The sequence below is a fragment of the Sinocyclocheilus rhinocerous genome, unplaced genomic scaffold, assembly GCF_001515625.1.
Source record: "Sinocyclocheilus rhinocerous isolate Xijiao unplaced genomic scaffold, SAMN03320098_v1.1 scaffold561, whole genome shotgun sequence".
NCBI classification, from domain to species: Eukaryota; Metazoa; Chordata; class Actinopteri; order Cypriniformes; family Cyprinidae; genus Sinocyclocheilus; species Sinocyclocheilus rhinocerous.
The window spans coordinates 1608128-1609415 of NW_015641041.1; the positions used below are offsets into that span (position 1 = coordinate 1608128).

A 1288-nucleotide genomic window follows, 5' to 3' on the forward strand; every position below is an offset into this window, starting at 1 on the left:
TATGTGTGTATATATATATATATATATTTATATATATATATATATAGGTGTATTTATTTAGATTTTTAAATAAAAAGTCATTCATTCTAAAATTTATTTCTATTTATATTATTTACATTCAAAATTAATTAAAACAAACAAAAGTTCGCAGTTCTACAAAAGGCAAGTGTAATTTCAGTTTGTAAAAAGTGATTTTCTTGCTTATGAACATTGTAATACAATATAAATAGTATTTTGTGGTACTCAAAAGCATGTCACAGATGTTGGTGGAACTTGAGTGTCTGTATCTTTAGTTAAAGCAGTTTTCGTGTGTTTGTCTGGCAGTGTGGTGTGTGAAATCGGCCCGGCGAAACTGTACAAAACCGGAGAGGTGGAAATCGAGGTGGGCAGAGGAAAGAAAGGCATATCCACAAAAACGGTCCGCTTCACCTACAGGGTAAGTCACGATTCTGCATTCCCCAGCATGCACTGCACACACAGTAATTCAGTGAAACTCTGAAGGGCTGGCGCTGTGAGCGGTTGGTTTGTGTGAGTCCACAGGACCTTCTCTCTGCGTGTGTTATGTAATGCTGGGCTGTTTTGTGTGTGGCCACCGGTCACACGCTCCTGCAGGCCTAATGATTATCAGCCTGCTGACGGCTTTAGCAGACTTTATTGCATCAGTTTTTCAGGGAGATAGGCTGTCACAGTCGCTCCCACAGGTGTTTGTTCGGCAGACTGACGGCTCTCAGACAGCGTGCAGATGCATTTCCTGGGATTATGTAATCATTACAATAAGATGGTAATGCATGGGACGGCTCTGTCATTGCTGGGTATTTGCAGCTTTTGTGCACATTATTACTTCAATATTACAGTTTATATTAATGAATAATTAATTATTTATGTAAAATTGTGTGTGTGATATTAGTTTACTAAAATATATATAATGTAATATGTGATCTTTGTCGCTGTAGGACCCTGTAGCACAGAGCGTGTCTCCTGAACGAGGTCCTAAAGCAGGAGGAACCATCCTCACAATCACTGGGATGAACCTGAACACCGCTTCAAAAGAAGACCTTCAAATCATGGTGGGCGATGTGCCCTGCCGAGTGTGAGTGCATCATGGCAAATGTCATTTCTGTCATTTTCATTGGATTTGCCCTTTTTGGTTCATTTTGTGTTGTTCCTGTCTGTCAGTGAGAGCTTCGGAGAGCGGATCACCTGTAAACTGTCTGAGTATCTGGGCGATACGGTTCCGTCGGCTCACCTCACCTTCAGAGTTCAATACGGCAAACACACCACAACCGCC

At 40.9% G+C, this 1288-nt stretch overlaps 1 protein-coding gene across 1 annotated transcript in view; it reads left to right on the plus strand.

Annotated features, from left to right (window-relative positions):
• Positions 1-1288, plus strand: part of LOC107754377 (plexin-B2-like) — a 190075-nt gene that overhangs the window by 165818 nt on the left and 22969 nt on the right. Inside the window, 3 exon segments of the mRNA XM_016570792.1 lie at positions 325-436; positions 954-1090; positions 1177-1285. Of these exon segments, the coding sequence (XP_016426278.1) occupies positions 325-436; positions 954-1090; positions 1177-1285 (358 nt within the window).